At 38.0% G+C, this 21227-nt stretch overlaps 2 protein-coding genes across 5 annotated transcripts in view; both read right to left on the bottom strand.

Moving 5' to 3' along the window:
* The window catches only part of LOC109030073 (uncharacterized), a 46039-nt gene extending 34099 nt beyond the window's left edge, over positions 1-11940 (bottom strand). The window contains exon 1 of the mRNA XM_019040838.2: positions 11562-11940. Coding sequence (XP_018896383.2) covers positions 11562-11702 — 141 coding nt within the window. The 5' untranslated portion in view covers positions 11703-11940. The remainder of the gene's footprint in view (positions 1-11561) is intronic.
* Positions 11941-14033: 2093 nt separating this feature from the next.
* Positions 14034-21227, bottom strand: part of rut (adenylate cyclase rutabaga) — a 67021-nt gene continuing 59827 nt past the window's right edge. For all 4 annotated transcript variants that reach the window (XM_072295921.1, XM_072295922.1, XM_072295923.1 and 1 more), the window contains exon 27: positions 14034-20009. In XM_072295921.1, the coding sequence (XP_072152022.1) occupies positions 19693-20009 (317 nt within the window). In that variant the 3' untranslated portion in view covers positions 14034-19692. The remainder of the gene's footprint in view (positions 20010-21227) is intronic.

Genomic DNA, 21227 nt, shown 5'->3' with positions numbered 1-21227 from the left:
TAACTTTGAAGTACCTACTCTAGTAAATAAGACTCTCATGCGATAGATCGTCTGATTTAAATTAAGGGTAAACTTTTGGGTATGAGAAATCAGACAAATTATTAATAAATAATTAAGCTCAAACAAGGAAAAGTAAGCAACGAAATGGTATGATAAGCTTCACCGCGTAGCGAGTGAAAAAGAAGTTGATGAATAGCCAGTGTAAAAGAATGCGAATATTCGGTGAATGAGTACCTAAGTTGGGTGTGCGTTTAAAATTCAAACTGGAATAAAAGGCCTGATTAGAGAACTTAAGTAAATAAATTAAGTAAATGCAAGTAAGGGCGAAAAATACTTTATGAAAGGCAATAAGAATGAAAGAGACACTAGAGGTAACGAAAGAGCTCTAAAAAATGTATTTTGGTAGATCGAGTTATCTAATCAATGGTATACTTATTTGATACCAAAAATCAAATATGATAACAACGGAAAGACTTTCCGTAAGAAAAAATGATTTTTGAGATACGTTGAGGTAAAAGAGAAGATATTTTTGATTGGCATCGAAGATTCATATTGGACAAATAAGTATTGATAATGACAAAAAGACTCTTTGAATTGAAAGTGAGAGAAAGAGAAATTCCTCTGCATTATTATTTAAAACTGCATCATATGTTGGAACACAGAGAATCTGAAATCTGTGACGGCTCCTTTGGTGGAGGCAGAATAAATGCAGGTGAAGCAGTTATAGATTCTCTCTGGTCAAAAGTGATTTTTGTCAATACCAAAGTGAGTGCGGCGAAGCCCATTGCAACTTACGAGGATTGCATTCATAAATTTAAGAATCTAGTTTGCCACATGATATCAAAATATGAACCCACATTATACGTGGTGAGAGCACGTCAAAATAAGGTCATTGATTCCGTATATGTGTTTACAGGAAATTTACTGGCCGATATGATGATCCAGCTGTTACCAGTCTTGGAGTTCAATCAGTGGAGTTTTTGGGCTGAAATAGAACTCATAGTAACAGCAAGTACACGATCTGGTGGAGGTTTTCCTGGGTTTCCCTTCATCCATGCAGCACCGAATGGTGGATCGTAAGCATCACCCCAGAGTTGGCACTTGAGGACGATTGCAGCACGGCATCGCAGTTCAACAGAGCAACATAGTCAAATCAAGCAAGAATCAGATTAATTCTTGAGGGGGCGTGTTGGAGAAATGCAATAATTAATCTGACAACGCAGCACAGGGACCATCCCTACTGCACTTGTGCCCTTGAGATTATTTTACGACTTTTGGGGCTATGCGCTTCCCACGCAGCTGCGACTGCGCGGACCAGATGACCAACCCCTCATCTTGCCTTTGTCTTTAGTCAGTCCAGATCCTTCTCTGTAGCTTAACGCCGTGTTCGTCTCAGTGCTGTAAAACTGAATAAATTCTATTTCGGAATTAAATCATATCTTATTAATATCATAACCTTAATTTCTTCAGTTACTGCTGACTTTTTTCTTCTTCTTTCTTTCTTTCCAGCGCAGTTCCGCGCATTTTTCCAAAATGCGGTTGCTTATAAGCAAACAGGCAACAGATTTGGGTTTCAAGGTTATTCCAAACAAATTCAGGTTCCTTTTGGTGTACTCCAGCCAAGTGCCCCCTCCCTTCCCCAAAGAGCCAGGATCATGGTTCCCTGTTGTCCAATGTACCGATGCAGTCAATCTCAAGATTTAATTATTGGTACCAGAGTATTGAAGTACGTAAAAAGTGGCGCCCCTTCAAAGTTTTTCCATAAATCTGTACTATTCGTTACTTCCTCTGGAAATATTACTGATGAAATAAACGCATAGAAGAGAAGAAAAAGCAAAAAAATCGCAGTTTCTCAATACGATGACTGGCATACTTCAGATTGAGAAAATTTCAAGACTCAAGTATTTCACTTTTCGCGCAATATACGTCAATTGAGAAAATTCGCACCTCTTCGAGAAAATTGAACCCTCGAGATGCATGCGACAACGAAACGTGAGAGTTGCGCCTTGGGAGCGGAATTTGCAAGCGCATTCGAGTTCCGCATAAAAACGGATTGCAGCAATTCTAGATTATTGATGTTCTCACGTTCGCTTCTTCTATTACCTGCTTCGTTGCATTTTTCTGTTTGTTTCTTTTACGAAAAGGGGAAGAAAAAAAAGCAGAACTACGCGTAATTGTCACAATCAGTAGTCAGCCTTATTCATCTGTTGTTGCACCTTTGGCTTATGCTTCTACTGCGTCGCAGTTACTCAAGCCTCCGGTGGTTCCATCAAATTCCACCTTTCTTGGAATCGTATGGTGACGGTAAAACTTGAGGAATGACAGAGTGTCTACTATGAAACAGATTGACCAAAAATCAGTATTTTCACAGTACTCTTTCAGTGCATTCCCAAGAAATTATAGTACCTCCTCAACGGAAAAAGTCAGTACTTTTTGGCGAAATTCGGCAAAATTTCAAAAAATTGAATTTCTCTCTGAAATTGCGACAAAAATGACAAAATTTCCAGACCTTCTTGCGGAATTTCCGCACTTTTTCAGTGCTTCCGGACCGCCGTTGAAAAATCAGTACTATTTCCGGACTTTTAGACACCCTGGATCCTGAGAGTGTCACGAAGTGTTCAGCAAGAACTAAAAATCGGTACTTTCGACCTTGAACCGGTCTTCTCGCAGTACCGAAAAATTCGCATTTCCATCCAAAGGCACATTTCGCCCGAAACCAACGCATTTCCTGACGCTGGACACTCGTCAAAGGTCACGCTAACGGCTCGACGTATCCCGGGGCGATGGACTTTTTTGGACGGTCACGGCAACCCCGGAAAAGCAGAACACCCAGGTGTTCTTGGACGGGACCGTTGCGTGGAGTTGAATGGGGGCCATACCACGAAACCGGTTCGTGGCGATAAGCCCGTGGGCTACGGCACGGTCGATAAGGCGCAGGACGATGTGGTCCTGGCACGGCATGGCCGGGCTAAAAATAGCTTCCGAGCCGAGGAGGCGTCTCCGGAGACATTCGACCGAGAAACGAGGATTCGGTTTGAAGATTTGAGGAACGCACCCGCCAGAAAAAAGAAAACATTGAGCTCCGAGTGCTGAGCGTGACACTGACAGTCAGTGTGAGTGCGCTTCGAAAATAAACATGAGAACGAGCGAGGCACCACTGCTGCATTAACGACGATCGTTTTTGCGTCTCGAGTCACAAAACGTCTGGAATTTCTCGGCTCGAATCGGAGAACTCGGCTCTGAATACAATACTTTCGATATGTGATGCAGAGGAGGGAGGCAAAGGACGGGGGGAGAGGGGGGTAACACCCCTGATTGCACGGGGGAAAAAAATTGCTGATTCAACAATTCAATTGCTAAAAACAGTGAGTGCAATGTTTCAACGCAGATTTTACAACAAAAAAATGCTACTTTAACCACCCCCGTGGTTAAATTAGTTTACAATGTGGTTAAAGTAGCTTTTTTTTGTTGTAAAATCTGCGTTGAAACATTGCACTCACTGTTTTTAGCAATTGAATTGTTGAATCAGCAATTTTTTTTCCGTGTGGAGCAAGTTCAGGACTGCCACAGAATTTAGAGAATGAAATTCCCTGACATTTCCCAGACAAATTTTGGAGAAATTCCCTGCCGATTGAAGATATGTCAACTGGTTAATATAAGACATTGGAAACTTTTGTAGGGGACAGTCACAAGACAGATTTTTGTAAAAAAACGATAAAATATCGCGTACTCACTTGCGGTAACTTAATTAAATGGGAAACGTTTAGGGGTCGAGATGGCCCCACGTTGGCCATCTCGACCCCGAAACACGTCCCACTAAATTAATTCAGCGCAAGCGAGTCCGCGATATTTTATAAGTTTTTTACAAAAATATAAGACATTATTAGGAATAGTTTTCACATGTGTTGTTCGAAAGGTCGACGGAACGGAAAATCTGGCAACAGGGGTATGTAGTTACGTTCTTGCGCGAGGGGAATGAAGAATTAATGCGTTTTTTAACGATGAAAGGATGGAAAAGTGGCAGGAACGAATACTCGGCCCACGCTGTAGCGGTTCAAGTCGATAAGGATCAGGAGTTCGGGTCTCCTTTTAAAAATTCTGACAATACCTTATTGAACGGGGTTCGCGGAATCCCTTGAAGGGACGTCGCGGCAAGTTTCAGTATTGGCAGTTCGGCACTGCATAATGCGGGAGAAATCGATGAGAAGGTGGTCTGCCGAGTAAAACAAAAACAGCTTATCTACGCCCAAAGTCTCCGAAGGTCTTGCGTGGTTCTGCCTAACTGGGCGGGGCGGTGACATTGGGGCACGTACTTGTGCGTTGCCGTGACAAATCTAAAATGTGACGCGCCAGAAAACGAAGACGAATACTGAAGAGTCAGGATGCTTTTCATGGACTGACGTGCTAAGGAAAAACGCCGTATGAACCTACAGAGGCGTTGCATAATTTTCATTAGTAAAACACAAATTTTCCGGGAAACTTATGAATATTTTCCCTCCAATGTCTCAGATAATGTTGTTCCTGAAAGTTTCAAGGGAAAATATTCATAATTTTCCTCAAAAATAAACACTTTATCGGAGGAAATTTGGCAAGCCTCGTACGTTCATACGGCGTTCTTCCTTGGCACGGCAGAGCTGTGACCGCAAATTGAACTTCTTGGATGCCACGCAAAAATTCTTCATCGCAAAAGGCCAAACGGCGCGACACAGCTTAGCGGATCGCTAAGTCTGCGATTCTCAAATTTTCTTGGAAGACTCCTACATGGATGACCACCAAACCTTTGAAATTTTAACTACGACTAAGCGGCTTCACGGCCTAATTCTCGGAGATTTGTGTAACTACCAGCCCGATGAAAATTATCGAAAAAGTTTGAGAAAATGCTATTCCGCAAAAAAATTGAAAGCACAATGGCTTGAATATAAGAGGACTGTGGGTTTAATAATTGGACTAAATTTTCCGAAAAGTCAAAAATATTTCAGGCTCTCGTCATTTCATATCCAAGTGACGCAGAATAAATATTATCCCAGTCTTCTTTTCCATCAAAAATTAATTCAAGTGACACGATTTTCAGTTTAAAATTCATGTCGCCTTTTTCCATCACCGTATGACTTCCTCCAGGCTCCTCAGTCAACAGAGAAAACATATAACAAACACAATGACGCAATGAAAATCAACTGATCATGAGATGCCTTTCCAAAAGATAAACGCGGCATTCGAAGAATGCACGTAGCTTAGGGCAATGGAAGAATATTAGACGTTGGGTTCGAACCCAACATGCAACTATTTAAACTCCGCGGTGAGCCGGGTTGCATACGCTTGTATTTGTAGGCAATTTCAGAGATCTGCCCACGGCTTTCGCGATGGCGCACAGGTGCAATTTATGTTCTTCTCGAGCGTGACGTCTACTGGGGTCGACTATTTTGACGCTTTCTGAAGGGAAGTTAATTCAATTGGTCGAAATTGACAATGAGTCTTTGATTCAGTCCTATGCCTAGAATTTAGAAAATCCACAACACATCATTTAGAAAAACTAAAATCTTATGTGATTTAAATCTCTACACGACGGCGGATTTTCATCGTACACGCCTTGATCCGGAAAACGAAGAAGACCATCGGTGAATCATGAAACCTGATAGTGCAAAAACAGAACGTGATCCTATTGTCATGCATGCGATAACTACGGAGAATTTTCGAGACAAAAAAAAATGACAATGCGGGGGGCATTGCCGTAATGCGTTGCGCAAGGAAATCAACTGCGATGAAAAACAAAACATGGCCGACTAGACTTTGGAAACCACCGGGCAATGAACGAAGCAATGAGAGGTGAGAATTTGCATAAGATGGCATGAAATTGCGCACTGGCAATTCGATAGGGCTGGTTGTTGGGGGAGGGGGATATTGAAATCAAATAGTAGTTCTAATGGATTGGTAAGTTACAGTCATCTAGTTAAATACTCATTAGGGTGGAAAGTTCGATTAAACTTCGAAATTTCATGCCATTTTTCTTTTCATAGGAGAAATTGGATTGAGAAATAGTCTGACTTTTCCGAGTTTATTAGAAATATCATAATTTGACTCTTGCTACCCTTTCTTTCCCGATTGATACAGTGTACAGACTTGTCGTGAATAAATTAATTAATTAATACAAAAAATTAAGACGTTGCTCTCATTTGATAAAAGGTGAATTTTGTAGGAATACTGGTCAAATATTTTCTTGATATTTCGAACAATTTTTAACCCCATTTAGACCAATTTACCTACCTAGGTATCTGAAAATTGCGAGGAAAAATGGACATGGCTTTCTTCAAAATTAAATATTTTCAAAGTTGCGTTTATTTCAATTAGAACACATTCTTCAGGTGATTTTGGTTGATTTTTGATGATAAAACCGGAAGTCTGAATACTCAAGAGATCAGAATCATTACAACTGATTGTGAGATTTAGAGGTACTTAATGCGTCAAAAATCCTGAAGATCAAATTTTAAAAACGAGTCGATTCTACCGCTAGGTATAAATGCTACTTTCAATCATTAGTAACAGAAGAGCGTAACTCCAGAGCAGCTGTTACAAAAACATATTAACACAAATATTATTTTTCGCAGTGCTCCAAAATGCCCCATGCTTATGATGTGCCCCTGTGACAAACGTCGCAAACATATTTTCATACATAGAGCTAATTTAATTGAAGTCATACGATTGCACGTGATATGGCGATATGGTTGGATAATTTTGCGTGTTCTGGACGTTAAGTCCGAACAAACTTCAAAATTCCACGACATTTTTTTCGGAACGATTCGATTGAGAAATAACTTGACCTATCCAGGTCTTACTTATTAGAAATATCTTAACCTTTGCCACCCCCTATTTTGCAGTATGAACAAGACGGTCATTCCACCGCGTTTAACAGATGGATTTTCAAACGGAATAGAACGTCGCTTCCTCAAGCACTAACAGACGGGTGTTAGGTGATTTGAATTCCTTGAAAATAAAGGAAAATCTTCTCGTTATCTTGAAATTCCGCGAAGGCGGGGAACGTGGAAGTTCACTGACTTCACGTAAGAAGTTGGTGATTACGAGAAATGACAGTTGATTATATCATTGGAGATAATGCTACGCCTTGCAAATTACTCGTTTCATACGCCAGTGTTCCTAGCGATACTTCCTATTATTCACTACAAAAAATAGACATTGTGGATCTGAAAAAATTGTGGTTGGAGGTGAATTTACGTTTCCCTACGTAGAGACTTAAATAACCGCCAACTCCGCACAAAAAGGCCTCGTTAAGCGAGTAAAAGTCATTTTAAGTGAGTGAATGTTGCTCAAATATAGGTTATCTGAGGTCGTCGATGGTGGATTTCGCTGGCGCTGACCCGATTAAATTTAAACTCCGTCGATTATACAATTTAACGACCTTCATTATTTAAGCAACATATGAAGTAAAATTTTAGTCTAATGTAACCCAGGTGTATTCACAACAGTTGCGAAGTTGGTAGGTATCCCAGCCCCCTGGAGTCCCTTTAGCCCCCCTTTTGACAAGGTTATGAGTCATGCCGTTTTAGAGTATCCTTGCAGTTCCGCCGATGTCTGCTGGGCAGATCGTGAATTGATCCGCGAGTTGGCAAGTTGCATCATTGAACCCAAAAGAATCGCCAACAAAAATGGCTGCGACTGACGTCATCTTAAAGCTCATGCTGAAGGATACTTCGTCATGACGTCAGAAATAAACGTAAATAATAACAAAGAAAGAGCCTGGCGCCTGGCGGCAATACCCGGCCAAGATTCTTGAGATGCCCTTGTTGTCCACCTTGTTGGGCAGCCATCTTATTAAGCGGGTGAAGCCATGAGATTTGGACGACATTCATTCCGTCACTGAACGGCCATCTGTAGCCGAATTTTGTCGGCTCTGCCACACGAAGATGGATGAGTCCAAACCGCACCACCGGCCAATCAGAAGCGCTGAGCCGGAATTAAGTGCAGCCGAGACTCGTCTTAAGTATGCTTAAGTGCGGTGAAAGGACGGATAAAATTCGGCCCCGGGTGATTTTGTTTGGGCGATCGTTGTTGGATTCGACAACGCATCCGACGTCTGACGTGTAAAGTACGCGGCTCAGTTGCAAAGTTGCCAGATTAAGCTATAAAATGTGGCTATTTTACATGGGCTCAACGAGAAAAAGTTCATATTTTTCAGCAATATCTGGCAGCGACGCTAGCGGCTTGAAGCTCGTACTACGCACTACTACGCAGGAGGCTGGTCGGTCGTTCCACGCGCTGAGCACATGATCGAGATGCCGAACGGACGGGTTATTTATAGACCCGACCGGAGCTGCATTATTAAAATAAACACACTTCCGAACGGAAAACCGTGATGCCGCGCCGCCGTCGCCGCGCATACCACACGCGGGTCAATGCCAAAGTTACTATGCAGTCCGTCCACTGCATCTAATCTAACCTATCGGTGCATGCGTCGCAACCTGCTAAGCTGAGAGTAAACAAACCGAAATCGAAAGTGTTCAGAGCCAAGTCCCGCGAGAAGACCTGGGGGGCAATGCAGCGTGGCTGAGAGCAGTGTACAGAACTGCTGTGCTGAGGAAAAACGCCGTGTATGAACATTCGAGAGTTGCCAAACTTCTTCCGATGTAATGTGTATTCTCAGGGAAAGTCATGGATACTTTTCCTTGAAATTTTCAGGAACTTTAGATCAAAATACGAACAAAATTCTCAGGAAAATTTTGAAGAAAAATATTCACAAGTTTTCCAGGGCATTCGCGTTTAATCAAAGACGATTTGGCAACATCTGATGGCTCATACGGCGTTCTTCCTTGGGACGGCAGAGAACACGGACTTTCTGGGAGGGAGGATTAGAGCGCGGTGTCAAGAGATCTTGATGTTTTATTTACTATGAAATTATTCCCCTCATCATGGGAACTTTCGGGCGAAATAGGGGAGGATGGGCAGGAAGGCGCAGACCGGGGGGTTCGAGGAAGGGCACAAAAAGACACCCTGCCAATGGGGGTCTGCGGCGCTCCCTCAGTTCCCGAGGAGAATTCGTGAGATTTCCGCGGCTTCAGAGGAGGGTCCGAGGGGCCACACCTCCCCAAGAAAAACTGAGAAGTCTTAGGAGCAATTGGATTATATTTTGCAATAAGGAACCACTTTTTCTGGCCGATTTTAGAAACAACATACATGCCAATAGTTTCTCTATGCAGATATGTGCTTTTATGGGAGATAACCAGAGACAGTGGTTCCTTCACAGGAAAAAAAAGTAGCTTGGATCTAGAGTCCAGACTCTGAAAAACATTGACAAGAAAAAATACTCTTGATTTAATCCGATTTTTGCTTGAATCAAAAGGATATCCGCTTGAATCAAGAGGCTTGGCTCTTCGATTCAAGGAAAAATCTGATTGAATCAAGAGTACTTCTTCTTGTCAATGTTTTGAAGAGTCTGGACTGTAGATCCAAGCAACTTTTTTTTCCAGTGTTCATGCAAAATGTAATCCAATTGTTGCTCTCGCCGAAAAATGGATCAAATTACAATATTCAGGGTGAAAGATACGCCATGCACTTACTCAGCAAAATCTCTCACATTTCTTGGAAGAGGACAAGTAGATTTCAGGGGAAGGGGCAGCTCCCTCTGCCCATATCCCCCGTTTTCCACAGAAGAATTCCTTGAAAAGCACCTTGGATTTCCATTCCTTTTCCTCTAGATTCTCTTCGAAAATTATGTTTCTCACCTTTTGCCTGATTCTACAAGGCAAGTTAACACAAACTACCGATTTGAAAAATACTTGTGACTTTGAAAAAATGGTTTATTTCCGGTTTCTTAGCACCTATTTCCTGATTAATCCCTTGACTTTTCCGAATATTATTCATTCCCTAATGAAACCTGGTGTTTCACAGTTTTTAAAGATCCTAGACACCACAGATTTGAACTGCAAGGAGAATTGATAGAATCCTAGCACTTACAGCACTCTCATAGTGAATTCCTGATCCCACCAACTTCTCTAATCAAAGCTACAATGTTACATTTCTGGAATAGATCTACTTTTTACCACAGAAGTGACAATGTAACTATGACTAGTAAAGTAGATGACTTCAGGAATTCATTAAAAGCATTCCAAGAGCAATAACTCATTTTTAAGGGGTGACAGGGAGGTCAAATGTTTAAGATAGGAGCATTCCTTTAAAGTAGGGAGTCTGGGGGCTTCTTGAGAATTTTGAAAATCAGGTGTCTACCCCCAGGATTAAAGTAGCTAATCGTGACTTTTCATCTAGAATCTTCTCTCTCGCACTACCTCGTCCCTACTATGCAAAAAAATTCCTATTGGGGTGTCTTGATAGATATCCTTGGCTTTTTTTTTGGTTTTTTCTTAGATAAGTAACTGCCAATAAGCAAGACATTAGAGACAAGACTTCCTATGAAAATTCTTGTGAAATACAGCTGACCTACTCAAACTTTCCTAATTTCTAAAGTAAAATTAAAGATCACCCTCTAGGTCAATTCAGAATTCCTGTTTGTGACAAAACTAGAGTCGTTTTGGTCAACATAGGGATTTACACTTTTTTTAATGTAGTCTGTCCAACAGATACAGTGTAAAAGACAGGACAAACTGGAGTTAATTGATCTCACTAAATTTTTCATTCTGAAATCTCCTGTTAAAAGTGAGTACCCTTATTATGACTATCAGTTGAATTCGAAGCCAAGCTTAGTAACCTTAAATACTGGGTGTTTACGCAACATGGTTATGTGCATGGCTCAGCGCAAAAGAAATGCGATTTCCTTTGTCTCAGAATCACGTCTGTACCCCCTTCTCTCGAGTGCCCTCACCAATTCCTTAGTGGTTGCTGGTTGCAGGCCCAGGGCACTCTTTCCGAGGGTGAAACTTAGACTACAGATCAAAATCACTCTTCAATCATGCAAGTACTTATGGTATCCAGCGGGTCAAATGAACGTGTTTCTATCAAACGGAACTATGTGCATTATGACATGAGCCCTGTTATGCACATACTTTTATGGGTCTCAGGGCTCATGTTTTAATGCACATAGTTCCATTTGATAGAAATACGTCCGAATGATTCTCTCTCAAACTTGATTCTGGGGTCATCAGAATATAGGGTCATTTAATGGAAAGATGTTCATTGAACTCAGGAGCGTACAGGCAGGCGGAAAGGCCAAGAATAATTTTGGTGGGTCGGTCAAGATAATTGTGGACTTGATTATCTCCTCAACCAGCCAAAAACCAGGGAAAATGGGCCAGTTCAAGCATTGAAGCCGATTTTCTTGGTTGATTTTTCAATCCTGGTCTAAGTACCCTTGATAGAACTGGGGCTCAGGGCCAACGTGCTCGTTTCTCCCTTCTAAATAATGTCTGAAAATATATTGAATGAAACATAAACATTACGATGCACAATGCTTTAACTAATAAACGATGGATGTTACGATCTCTTGAACTTCATCTTCTAGAACCTTCCTGTACGTCCTCAGGGTACAATGTGGTTGGCATGCACAAAGATGAGATCAAACCACTGTCCTCTGAGACGGATAAAAGAGAAAAAATATTGACCTGAGCTGGAGGAAAGCTTTCAACATCTAGGATATCATGCTCTTCTTCTTTGACGAGTCCACTGGCATGTCTTCTGAGAGCCCAAAGACGGTGGAGACCTGGGAGGGATGCAACATCTTGGTTGTGATCGGCAGAATCCATCGTTTCTTGGTTGATAAAATTGGTAAATAGGCACAAATAAGTCTTAGGGTGAGACTAGAAATTGCAAAGTGTCAAACTTCGACAAAATGAACAGAATGCGAGACTGGAAGCAGGTAGATTTACGAATAAATAACCACGAATAACAACTGCAGCAAGAGAAACCACGATTCTCTGAAAGAAAACAACACACAAGCGACAAGTTGCGCAGGTTGCGTTCGAAAGAAAGTCTGCGATCTGCGAGTCGCCAGCATAGACAAGATTGGAGCATTTTGGATCGCCATTTTAGCTACGTCATAATGATCAACCAATCCGAAAGCAGAAAAGAGAACGAGAGGGGCACGTAGCGCAAAGGAGGGATGGTAGGAGGGGGAGTGAGGGTAGTATCAGGAGCATTTGGAGGGGTAAGTTCTGGAGGGGAGCTGAAGTTGCCTCTTCTTGTTTACATTTGTGACGTCATTAGAAACGACTTCTTGAGCGGCCACAGCCTTCAAGATTGCTGGGTATGCAACCTATTGTGCAACATGCGTGTGTGCATACTACGTGTTACACACACTAACTGGTGCAATGATAGAGATTTTGGTGATGAGACGTCGCAGATTCTGAGTACACTGAGTTGCTGTCGAAAAAAAAGGACACAATTTTCGGAATTTAAACGTGTCCTCTTCGCCTTGCGCAGATTCTTAAAAAAAGGGTTAAAAATTTTAAACCGCAACATTCATCTGTATTCTTGGGATAAAAAACATGAAGAAACAGCGGGAATTTTCCAATAAAATTTCGGAAAATGAATGTCTTTCACAGATTCTGAGAACCTTTTCTGAAGAATTTAACAACCAGAATTTAAATGCCCTTCTATCTTTCTAGACTTAGGATCTCCTTATAAGCATATCGACGGTGTAAGTCGGCAATCACATACTCGGTTTGCGACGTCGCAGACTTCCTGCCATACTTCATTTTTTACACCGAAAACTACTCAACGGCAATTCTTCAAACTGCCTTGATTTTCCTTCTCTATGCGAGGAAAATTCTGCAAAAATTTCAAGGAATGATGTCAATTTGTTCTCTTTAAAAAAATAACATTACGGCGGAGATTTTCAGACACCGCAAACGAGTTATGTGATTGTCGACTTACACCGCCAATATATGAATTTGCTTCTCTCTGGTATTTTCAAGTTTTTAAAGTAAGGTTCCAAGGAGCAAACTATACTTTAAACCAGCATAGAATGTAGGAGCAATGAAAATCCGAAGGATAGTGCATTGGGGAGAAATTAAACAGGGATGGTGTCATCAGTTTAATATGCTTTATAAGTACTACAGCTGACCTCCATTGCATTTCCTTTACTTACTAATCTGGAAATTAAATCTAATTTTACATTTCAGAGCACACATGACATTTGTTCAAATTATATTCAGGTGATAGTTCCTGATTACTGTGTCTTGGCCCAAGCAAAATTTATAAATGGTACAATAATGCATGGCTTTCTGAATTATTTGTTTCACCTTTAATTTTCTACTAGGTAATAGTTTCTACAGAGGTGCATGCGAACTGAATTCAGGTAGAGACATTCTTTTTTGAAGGCAATTGAAAATGATAAAGTAACACATCCTGTTAAAGTTGGCAAGCATGAACATGGTTTATGCTTCCGACATATCACATTACTGTTATACAAGCGAGACGCCTTGAAAGAAGGAGAGGCATGTTCCTATACTAGCTGTTTCAAATGAGCATATGCACAACATTCCGGAAGAAAAAATTGCTGCATAAAAGTTGAAGGCGAATCAAAATGAATTTTGTCAGTCAATATATTCTCCTGTAATTTTGTGCAAACAAAGATTCATCAGCCAGTAAAATACTTTCCTCATGGAGAGGTTATCAACACACGAAGGGAAGAAATGTTTTCAATGTTAAGGGGGAAAAGTCTCCAACATATTAAACCAGAATTTCTAGATGTCTGTGATGATCAGTTTTTATTGAGAAGCATTTGAAAGTCCTCGAAAATTCTTTACTTTTGGCTGGTTAAAACAATGTCCACTGTGGGTGCTTAAAAAAAAGTTGGAGTATGTCTACCAGTTAAATAAGTTTGAATCTTGAATATGTAATCTATTTTAAAAAATTTAGACACGAAACTTGTTCAATCAATTTGGGTCATTCAAAGAGATCAATTTTCAAGGAGGGGGGGAGGAGCCAAGAATGCAAAAATAGTCGGCAAAAAGAATGATGAGAGGGGAAGCCAAAGGTGCATGTCAAAAAGCAAACAATTTTTTTTCTTTTTTTCTTCTATTTATTTGTTCTAGAATTTTAAAATTCGTAAAATTTGCAGAAAAGAAAAAAACTTTTGAAATAAATTATGTTACAAAACTATTCAAACATTTTTCTTACATATAAATTGCAATATATGATACAAAAGCCTAGAGCATTTTGACCAATAAAAATCATCAAGATAATAAAATCCAATAGTAGTTTTTAAATTCAACAATTTTTTGACAAGATGACCCCGTTCATTGCACAGGAAGTTTCACCCCTTTCTTTGAAATTTTCTAGTACATACATTCTTATTTTTGACGAGTCATGGTTTCTTCTTTTCTTCTTGTCAAACAGACAAACGAAGACAAAAAATAAAGGAGACTATGATTTTCATCATATACATATAAATTAACTCTTTAATCGGTTTTCAAAGCAAAAAATGCAATTTGGTTTGAGAGAGAAATAAAAAGGTTCAGGCATTACAGCCTCTTTTTTGGTTCATTGATGGAAAATAACTTCTACGAGTCCCACTAAAAATCTACTGGACAAACGATAATTGCTTGAGGAAGTTGAAAAAATTCTGGACGACTCTTACAAACACACATAAAATGAATGATCGTATAAAAGATTAACAAATAGGAGATTCTTGCAAAAAAATTAAACATCAGCTTGAGAATTTTTCATCCTCCAACACTATGATAATGAGATTTCCTGAACAGATAGTTTTAGACCTTTGCAGCTTCCGAACTAAAATTGTTGGAAGAGATAGTAACAGGAACCTTATTACAAGTAAATTTCAGTAAGGCGATAATTAATGTTGCTACACTAGATGAAATTTGTGAATTGTTAGCCCTTGAGAAACTTCAAAATAGGTATACATTTTTCAGATAAAACATTTGATTGAAAGAAAATAAAAATAGAGAGGACAAAATAAGATACTAACTTCTTAAATCGTTTATGATCTAAATTACTTTTAAAAAAAGAAGGTAGAGCGAGATTCGAAATGCATGCGGAGAGAAAAAACTTTCTGAAGTATTGGTATAGCAGGTTGAAAAGTTTTTTGCAGACACAAAGAAATGCAGTAATGAAAATTAACTCTTCCATTTACAGACTCTGCTTTCAAATTCTGTAAAGAATATATTTAAAATATTATCGGAATACACCAAAATAATGATGTTAACGACAAGAAGTGTTAATGTGTGACTTGCTAAAAATTTGAAAAATGTGACATTCTGATGGAGCTTAATGCAGACAGTAATACCTTGATTATCCGCTGATCACTTATCCGCCTCTCTAGTTATCGAGCGTGACAATGAGGTAAGTTGACACATTATTTATTCATTTTTTTTCGTTCTATTATTAATTTTGTTTGTTTTTTCAATACATGTTTCATGTGGTTTTAATTTTTCATAAGGATTTCCAATTATCCAGCGTTTCTAGTATCCAGCTTCAGCTTCTGCCGCAATTCATCAGATAATCAAGATTGAAAAGATACTTGCAGTCACACCACTGGCTTAACATCATCAGGTATAATATAAAAATGCTATGATTAGAGTAGTTACTGGCTGTGAATTCTTATTGCGAGAAAATCCCTCCTAAGTTTTTTTAATTGAATCATTGACAAAATAATTCCTATTAGAGCAGAACTATAAAATTAGTCCTTTAGTTAATGAAGGCATTTCTAACTTGAGTTGCATTTGAAAACAAGAGGAACAATCAGTCTTTTTCATATTTGATTTTCAACCAAATCATGTTTCTAAGTAAAAAGTAAGTGGATACGTTACACATAGAAATTGCCGAAAGAAAATCTAAGTATACTGAATCATACTAAAACACCTCTATTGATCAAACATTGAGGCAGAAAAAAGAGAAGAGGCAAATGAAATTTAAAAATATATTGTGGGATCTGATCTAAACAAGAACTATCGCAATCCACCTGAAAACTTAACAGGTAGTCTACATGTACATGAAACCGACCTGACATAAATTTCAGTCAGCTTACAGGACTTTTGATCCCCTTGAGCAGGCAGGCTGCTATAGATGGGATAAGTTGTTTGTTTGTTTTTTTTTTTTGTAATAATGCCATCTAAGTCCTTGAGGCTTTTTGGATGAAGAAAATCTGAGCAATATTTAATGGGTCAATTGTGCATGTTTCGGAGATTTGTTGTTATAGTTAAATTTCATGGATTACTACTTAGTAATATCCAAACAATAGTTGATGACGTCATCTACCATGTTTTCATAGAACAACATATCTGTTTGTATTTAATGTACATTAGTATTTAATTATTTATAAAGATTTCGTTCTTTTGCACTCGTTTTGAGAATTCCAATACTTCCGGAAACTGCAAAACCAACCCACGGTAATAATTCCTAAAAAGAAGTTAGATTTATTTAATTGTATTACATCCAAATACTCCTTGATTAAAAAAGTAGAAAAGTATTGAAAATTATAAAAACCACAATAATATCCTTCCATAACATTACATTAGGTGGAGAAAAGGAAGGAGATGTTTTTTGTTTTCACTTATATGAGCCTTTTGTAACTATCTACATGTTGACATGAAGAATTAAAAAAAACACATGCATTGGCAAACATCAATAACACAGTAAGTGTCTTGGAAAGTAACAGTCTCTTGAAGGCACAGTAATTTGGTTGACCTGAAACCATGATAAAAACATTGTAGACAGTTAATTGACTATAGTAAAAACATAGCGTTCATGCACTTCTAGGACCGGTTCAGATCATTCACGATTTTATAGGCGGCCTTAATATTAAAAATGAATTAAAAGACAAAAAGGCAATGTATGAGCATAGTCAATTCTGTTACCATTTTTTGTTTTGTTTCGACTCTCCTTTTGATTTTCATCAACAATATTGATTCTAAGACAAGAGACGTAAGTAGTTTTTCAAAACTTGCTTTCCTTTATGAATTCAATACACTTTAATGTATGTTTGTTGTATATACTTGGAAACTGAGAGAAAAATGTACATGTCATTTACGCGAGAGATGAGTAGACCAAATCAAATGAAGTGAAAGTTTGTTCTTTTTAACAAACCTTGTCTTTTCTAAATGTCATAAATTTAATACAAATGTTTTTTTACTTCAGAAGTTGTATACTGTATTTGCTTTGGTAGAGAGAGGACGAGGTGATTAAAATTCCTGCCTTTTTATCGTGTACAATGGAATTTTGATTAGTTTGAGTTTTAGATGGAACAGATTTTTATTCGGGTCCCATCAATACTATCATATGAGATATGTCATTGCTTTCCGTATGAGCCGGGATCTCGATTTGATAACAATTGACTTAATGGTCAAAATTATCAATTTAAATCCAAAACCTATAATTTTTCTCTTTGGAATTGAAACAGAAATAGCATCTAATTATTACATTCTTAATTCTACTGAGGCTTACAGTCATCAAAATAAGTAAATGTGATCCTTTGGAGGTTGCTAAAAGAAGTTCAGGGTTTTTTCTAAAATTAGTATGTTATCTATCAGTTTCATAACTTCAATTCGTAAAATTGCTACCAAAAAAAGGAGAGATAAAAATTTGTTCACATTTTATTGAGGTATGTTTGGTGCCTTGTTCTAACTTAAGTATACAAAATAATCTCAAGTTAAAAGTCATTGCAGAGGTAAGGTAAACCTTGATCCTTTGGATTTATTTGTTCTGGTTTTTATGAAAGGTATCAATCACTCTGTGTGAGGTACAGTTTATGGATAGCACATGAAAGGGTTGAGAAATAAAACGTTGTCAGTTTGCCTTTGAGGAGGATTCTGCAAGAAGGAGAATGGGGGAATATTTTTTTTAAAGTTGCTTCAACTACCTCAAGGCAAATATTCAGCAGGAAAACATTATTTTTTAAAAAAAACTATAAGATCAAAACTAAACATTAATCTAAAATCTCACAAAAAGGAAACTAAAATTTGGTATTTTATTTAATAATAAAGATAAAAAAAGGTTAAGTACAGTTTCATACCTTCAAAATTTCTCAAACCTTTCTGATACTCAATAAATTTTGATTTTCTTATCGATACATGTAAATAATTATCATTGTAAGTTTAACCACCTAAAAATTTGTTCAAAATGATTTCTAACTAGGTACGCCTGGATAATGAAATGATTTATTTCATTAGCCGCTAAAAGGAAAACCGTTCAAGAAGAAAATGTTTTGAAGCTTGGCAAATGGTTCTCCAGCTTGCATACCAAAAGTCAGTTAAAAATAAAATCTTGGCGGTAAAGCTGCAAAAATGCATATCTTGATTGCGATGTATAGCTCCTTTTTTCTTTTTTCAAAGGAGACTAAACCAAGATCATAGTTTGAAATTTCAACAGAATATTTTTCAATTAGAGAAGAAAAATCACCAAAGTTTTCAAAAAAAGACTTTCCATAGTTTTCCCCGTAGAAAATAAAATATGATAGGAAATCTGTCATGCCGCAAACCAAGATACACATTCCTGCAGTTGCGCCTTTCATAGATGCTTCGGTGAGGTAAAATACTTACCAATATAACTAGTGCTACAATTAAGTCAATTGTTCACTAACTAAGTTAACTAAGACCGGATTTTTGAACAAAACAGTTCATCACACCTAAAGAATAGAGAGTATGCGAGTCATGAGAAGCTAAATATATGCTTTGAAAAAAACATGATATCGAAAACATTTAGGGAAAACAAAATCTTTGGTATTACAAACAAATATTAATACTGGCATGAACTCACATCTGCTGAGATGTAATGCAACTTGAAAATCTGTCTTCGGACCGTGAAATATTTTCAATCGCATGCGTTATTTAATTGATCTTTAAAAAAGGTTAAGTACTTTCATTCGAAGGAGAGGTTACCTTTAAACATGATGGAAAAAAACTAAGAACATCAATATCTGCAGTAGGTCGAATCGTGTAATTTTTGTAAACGACATAGATTGCACTGACTCTGGGATGAGTGCAACTGACCCAAGGTGTGGAAATTAGAAAAAAGATGAAGAATAAACAGCAGAGTATTCACGGCCACTGAAGTCTGATTTTGATACATAAATGCATAAAACAATAAGAGAACTACTAATTTGATCAGTTTGTTACAGTTGAATGAATTTGACCTTTCAAGCCTTCGGTTTTGGTTTGCGTTTGTATTTCGAAAACATGTATTAGGTTATTCTGATTTAACAGTTATTCTGCAGAATATCGTGAGAATTTTAGTGCATTATATCACCAGAATCAGCTAACAAAGATTGAAAGTCTGATGATAAATATAAATCAAACGCCTTATTTTTCACGAGCAGTTCACAACTTAATTACAATTTGGTCAAATTATGAAGCATAGTCTTAGTTAAAATAACACAAAAGCAATTATTATTAATTATAATTGATCATCACAGTAGGACTGTTCTTCCACAGCCAGATAAAATAATAAAAAAAATAAATAAAAAAAAGAAATAAATTGAAAAAAAAAAAAAAATAAACATACATACAGTAAAGTTTTAGGATTTGTTACTATGGAGCAAAAACTAAAATCCTTGAAGATTTAAAAACTATGAGATTCAAAAGATTCCTCCAATTTGCAAAAACAAAAAACAAAAAAAAAAAAAAAAAAACTCATGCTTGAGCTCCACTTCAAAATTCAAAAACGCTAAAAAAATAGGAGGAGAATCAGTAATTAGGCACAATGAATGTCCAGTCAATCATACTGAAAGAAAATTAGCGGTTTATAAGGGCTCTTCGTTAATTCCTAGGCAAGGAATTATTAAACATCGCTGTCTGTTTCGCTACAACGAGGCTGTCCAAAATTCTTTGTTATGCTTTCAGATACAGACTTGATATTGGCAAAGTTATTTAGCTCTGCATGAGTGTCGCGAGCACTGTTTGTTTGGAGAGGGAAGGCTGGGGTCAAATCAGCGTAGAGATTGTCATACTCTGAATCATAGAGAGCTGAGAGAGAATCCAGGCTCAGGACAGCGTCCGAGTCAAAGAGCCGAGAAGAGGCTCGGGAAGACATGCTAGTATTATCGCAGCAATCGTCATCGACACCATCATATGCAGAATTGACGTCACTTAGAGCACCTGAAAATTCAGAATAAATTTAAAACCTGCATTTGGTTCCCTTTCTCTTCTAATTTTTTTCTGACACGCACAATAAAAATTTTGTGATGGTCATTAGTACTTAGAAGATCGAGAAAAGTCGAGTACAAGGGGGAGTTGGATACCATTACAGAGAGTAGGGAGACAGAATCCATCTGCATAAAGAATCTTACAAAGTGTTGTATCTACCAACACAATACACGGCTACAAGATTATACCTCATACATATTGTGGTATTTGATTGTAAAATCTGGTTGAAACCCGAATTTTAAAAATAAATTTTTCCAAAAAACTTATTCTAAATTCAGAGTGCTCGCTATTCATTCCATCAGCGAACATCAAAGTGAAATATCTGTAACTTTTCTTAAAAAGTAATATTTTAGCAGAGGAAATTTGGCAACATCCAAAAATTCATACAGCTTTTTCCTTTAGCACGGTTGCACTATGTTGCTGAGCTGATCAAAGCGCAGGTGGGTTTCAAGAACATGAATTGGTAAATTGGCTGTTTCACCGCAATTATTGTAATGTTTGAGAGCAGCACTTTTTTTATCATCTTTTGAATTTGGAAATACAACCACATGATGGAGGCCTGGTGATATGGAGCAAAGGTAATCAGTACTTCAAAATATTTCGAGTTAATGTTATCGGTGGTTTACAGAATGAGATAAAAAGTGATTAAACAATGTACTATGTTCGCCCATATTTGGAAGCAATTTCTTGATTAGATCAACTTGGAGAGACCAAACCAAAATTGAGAACCACAATACAGCTGTGCTAAAGAAAAACGCCATATGAACGTTCGGATGTCGCCAAATTTCCCCTGATAAAACGTTAATTTTTGAGAAAAGTTAGGAATAATTCACTTACAAAATTTGACATACTTTCGATCAAAGAGCCGTATGCAAAAACGACATTTTTCGCCCCCCCACTAAAACTTATTCAAACTTCGTCTATCAGTTACTAATACTGGAGCGCTTCTTTCCCCAAATTTTCAGACCCCCAAAATATTTTGGGGGGGCGCTAGGGGGGGGGTGGAAGTCAAAACCTGTGAACCTCGATATCTTTCGAACGAAACAAGATATTGAGGCCCGGTTTGGACGAAAAATCGTCTAAAATTGCATACTTTAAGATTCTAAAGGTCAAAATCCCAAAATTAAATTTTTAAATTAACTTATGTGCTTTTTTTCAGTTTTTGAGGAA

The sequence above is a fragment of the Bemisia tabaci genome, chromosome 2 (genome assembly GCF_918797505.1).
Source record: "Bemisia tabaci chromosome 2, PGI_BMITA_v3".
Lineage (NCBI taxonomy): Eukaryota > Metazoa > Arthropoda > Insecta > Hemiptera > Aleyrodidae > Bemisia > Bemisia tabaci.
Note: the sequence above shows the minus strand (reverse complement) of the source record. Positions and strands in the feature narration are given on the sequence as shown.